A 4,455-nucleotide genomic window follows, 5' to 3' on the forward strand; every position below is an offset into this window, starting at 1 on the left:
ACCAAAAATCGATCTTCTCTTGATGGAGAAGTTTGACCCCCCAAAAAAATGAAATAGCCGGTGAATAACGACGCACAGAAACGTTCGTCACAGGAACCCGACAAAACCATCACTAGCATGAGTTAAGTAACGATGCAAATGCAACCCCCAAAAAATGATTACTTAACACCAACCACTAACCCCACTTACCGCAAAATATCTTGTGTCCTCAGCTTAAGCAAAAAAGGAGAATAAGAAACGAAAAATCGAATTTTTATTATATTTGACAACAAAAGGAAGCTTTTTGAGTCAGACCCAGAATCTAATTCGGAGCTGAGTTCAAAATCCAAATAGCTCAGGAAAATTCTGAGAAACGAGGATTCTCCCCTTGTTGTTGGGATCAATGAAACTGATACCAAAAACCAAGATAAGAATCTCGGATTCTATGATAATCCCTCAGAAATTATAAATCATGGGCTGGCACTTATGGTGTTTATGGGTTGAAGTATGAAGAGAAGAAGGTTTATTTGGAAAAAAATTGTTGATATTAATGAAGATGAGTGTGGGGTCCATGGTCATATGAGAAATTGCAGTATTTCTCAAAGATCTTATCCAACAAAGGAGAGTGTGATTTATGGAGTTTGAGAATTCAGAGGAACCGTTAAAATTTGAGAGGTGAAAACGACGTGTTGTGTTGTGTCGTAGGTTCGTTTTTTCAGTGGCTGTAGAAACTAGAAAGTAGATTACTTGCAAAGTTGCAATTGCTTGCTAATATTATTATGGATTCCTCAAAATTTGTAACGAAAAAAATATCAATGTATCTTCTTTTTCTCTTCAGGTTAGGCACTTGTCTTTTTCTCATAAGATCCTCTTAAGTTTTTTGTTATAATTATCTGGTGATTACAACTGTCTAAAAAATGAAAAATAAATACAAAAAATCAGGTGATTACTGATTACTGATCACTCTGTTGTGAGTTGTGACTGGTTTGTAAAAATTTCATAGAATTTTGATTAATATCTTTAGGATAAATAATTGCAATAGCAATGTTTTTTTAATGAAATTTGTATGATTTTTTTATTTTATTTATAATAATTCATCCTGGTCAATTATAACAATTTTTTTTAATTTAAATCAATTGAACAGTTATTTTATTCATGTGTTTAAATAAGTATTAGAGATAGTCACCAAAAAAAAAAAAATAAGTATTAGAGATTCGAATATCATGTTTATATAATTTATTAGTTAATATTAAATTCTTATATAAATCAGATTTTAAGTAGATTAGTTTTTAATTCGTTCAATTTGAAAATTACCAAAAAAACAATTAGGTTTAACAAAGATTTCAAGGATTAGGACATGTACTTGGTACTTCAAAGATGTTTAGGGATAATAACGGGGCCAAACATGGAAATAATGCATTAATGTCGGCACTATGCAATGCATCAGCAAAGGCATAATCAAATCAAAATAAAATTAAAGGATAAACTCTTTTGTATGCTCTTTGTCTAGAGACAAAATAATTATCTCTTTTATTTTTTATTTTTAAAATAAGTTTTATTTTCTAAAAGCTTTTAGATACAATAATTTCTAATGAATCTAAAAGGTAAAAGAAAATTTATTTTGAAACGGAAAAAATATCTAAATAAAAAAGATATATAACCAAAAAAATAATTACTATATATTTGTATATTTATGTATGTTATTTAATATAATTTAATATATATTTTATACAAGTGATTAATCAAATAATTAATCTTTAGATATAGTAGCAAGATCACATCAAAATATAGGACCCCAAAATATATTAACGAGAAATATTTGATGATAGAAGGATTGAGTTGACACGTGTAGGTTGAGGTGATTGTGTTGAAGATTGAGGAGCAAGAAGTGCAAATTGGATCACCTTTTTACGTAAATGGACGAATGCATTGCAACGTGGTTGTTTTTGGCTCCATGTTAATGGAAGACTCATCACAAAACAATGAACAAAGCCATGTGAAATGGGCTACCACGATTCCAATGCCATTTATTTATTCAATTATTCTTGCTCAAAGTAGGAATTATCCAATTCATTGTCATATTATATTAAAATATTAATGTTTGCAAGACAATAAAAAATTAGTNATAACCTAATCACATTACTTTTGGGTTTCTTGCGGCAAAATTTTAGTACTTTGACCTCGTATTAAGATTATCATTAGTAAAAATTTTAAATCTTTTACTTTAATTGATACATAAATATATTAACTTCACCCAAAAACTTAGGTACTAAACTAAAACTTCATCCATTTTTTTTTACTATTAATGAGAAAAGCTAAGTGAGGAATACTTTTTATTTATTTTTGCCTTACAATTAAATTGATACTAGCCAACTCTCTCTTCTTTTTACGCTAAAAATGTTGACCTTACATTCTCTTGAGAAAAACCAACAATCATCTAAACACACCAGCTAAGGCCATAATTAACAGCATATATATGACAAAGAAACAAGGGAGTTATCCTATAAAGTATAAAGAACAATTAAAAGAAAGAGACTGACAAGTAATCAAACTTACTCCCCCTTAAAAGAATAAAAGTTCCACAAATAATTCATAAAACTTGTCACATGGAAATGAGAATAGATAGAAGGAATAATATGATTTTGTTAAACTAGATTGTGATGCTCCATAGAGAAGGGAGAGAAGATTGAAATGATGGAATCCTTTTAGTTTAGCCTTTGTCACCGAGGCACTGCAAAGTCTAGCATACACATCAATGGAAAATATAAAATTACAATCAGCCCAAATAAGTTTTAAAAAAAGCATAGGTGATTATGTTTGACCTCAGTAATGCATCCCCTTCAAATCATTAACACAAAAACAGACACATAAAACATTGAAGGAAGGTTTCAATGAGAACAAAATGCAAACAACATAAATGTTATGAGATCATTTGAGCATGTATGGAAAAACTTACATCTCTTATTGGTAGTCCTTCCAAATCCATTCAAGAAAAGAATTTGAAGGACAAAATGACACTATAAGCACATTGGTCATGTATTAATTATCAGGGAAACAAGAAAATTCAATTGTACAGAGTCTGCACTTGCAGCATAATACAATGGCCAAACTTTCAACTTTCAATATTTAGAAAAGAAAACCTACAAATTCTCTCCTTTTTTTTTACCCTCACTTTTTAGCTTTCATCTTGAATGGATCCAGCAGGGTCTGTCACAATGTTTTTTCAAGTCCTATACAACAAAGTAAAAGAACATGTCAGGATGAGAATGAAGAAGACAAAAGGCAATTACTAAAGCTGGACTCCCATCTAATTGTGTTACTATTACTATGGGGGTTTTTGCATGGTAGGTATCTATTTCACTAGTAAATATGAGTTTTCTTAAGGTTAAAAAAAAAATCAGTTTTCACATACTTGTATAAATTTTATAAGATAACTTAATTCTTTCCGAAAAAAAGAAAAGGGAAAAACAAGTTTTCGGCTATATAAAAAAAAGAAAGCCTAACCTAGAAGCTTGGATCCCCTACATGTATAGTTTGATTAATTCCCACAAATAATGGAAATTCAGAATGCTAAGAAGGGATAGAACTTCTTATTCATGGCCTAGGCACCCCATATATGTGTATGTATTCGATTCAATTTATCTATGTTCATACCAACCAAGGTAGTCTAAAATTTCAGACTGTTTTGCTAACATCAAATGTAATCCTAATAGATAACAGAACATGATGACGTTGAATCCTTTCTTGTCCATTGACAAGATAGTGTTAAGAGTAAACAAATACAATAAGCACCAACAACTATTCAAGCAAGAATTTTTAAGAGAGTAAAATCTATGGAGTTTGAACATTTGTACTTGAACGACCATATTCTTCACAATTCATAATTATGATTTCTATTAATTGCATATTCCATGTACTAAAAGCTATCAAAATACGAAATGGATAACATTCCATCACATACCAAATACAAAACCGGCATAAATGTGCACTCCATTCCAACACAAAGCTCAACCCCACAATGCAAAAATCGATTTTCCACCAAAAAAAAAAAGAAAAACCTCAATCATAATAGTGATTCTGTTTCTTCTTACCATCAAAAGATCAATCACAATATACCAGCATTGTGCAAACAGAAATAGATAATTCGATGCACATCCATTCAATCATTGCAGATTCATATGATGACATATATAATGAGATAATAACTAACACATTTAAGAATGCATGAAAAACTACACTTAGTTCCATTCCAACCTCTCATAACAAGCAAAACCAAAAAAGAAACATTCTTTTTTTTTTTAAAGTAGGTACCTCTAGAAAGCAAGCTCCAGCAGCTGGAATCAACAGCAATATTGGAAGTGAGTCTTGCATTTGCAATAGCACTGTGAAGTGGCATCAAAGACTCTAAGCTTCCAATAACAGACAGAACCCTTCAAAACCACACCATCATAATTAACACAACTTAACCCCACCAAA

The 4,455-nt window shown here is 30.6% G+C and overlaps 2 protein-coding genes across 4 annotated transcripts in view; both read right to left on the reverse strand.

The window, feature by feature from the left end:
• Positions 1-706, reverse strand: part of LOC107628889 (uncharacterized protein At1g01500) — a 3,300-nt gene extending 2,594 nt beyond the window's left edge. The window contains exon 1 of one of the 2 annotated variants that reach the window (XM_016331519.2): positions 190-706. The gene's annotated coding sequence lies outside the window, so the exon portion shown is untranslated. Of the gene's footprint in view, positions 1-2; positions 155-189 lie in introns of those variants that run through there. The other variant, XM_016331520.2, reaches the window with a different exon arrangement.
• LOC107628888 overlaps positions 2,348-4,455 on the reverse strand; it is a 2,481-nt gene continuing 373 nt past the window's right edge. Inside the window, exons 2-3 of one of the 2 annotated variants that reach the window (XM_016331517.2) lie at positions 4,291-4,409; positions 2,348-2,719 (exon numbers count right to left, since the gene is read on the reverse strand). In XM_016331517.2, coding sequence (XP_016187003.1) covers positions 2,700-2,719; positions 4,291-4,409 — 139 coding nt within the window. In that variant the 3' untranslated portion in view covers positions 2,348-2,699. Of the gene's footprint in view, positions 2,720-2,920; positions 3,210-4,290; positions 4,410-4,455 lie in introns of those variants that run through there. The other variant, XM_016331516.1, reaches the window with a different exon arrangement.

The sequence above is a fragment of the Arachis ipaensis genome, chromosome B03 (assembly GCF_000816755.2).
Source record: "Arachis ipaensis cultivar K30076 chromosome B03, Araip1.1, whole genome shotgun sequence".
NCBI lineage: Eukaryota > Viridiplantae > Streptophyta > Magnoliopsida > Fabales > Fabaceae > Arachis > Arachis ipaensis.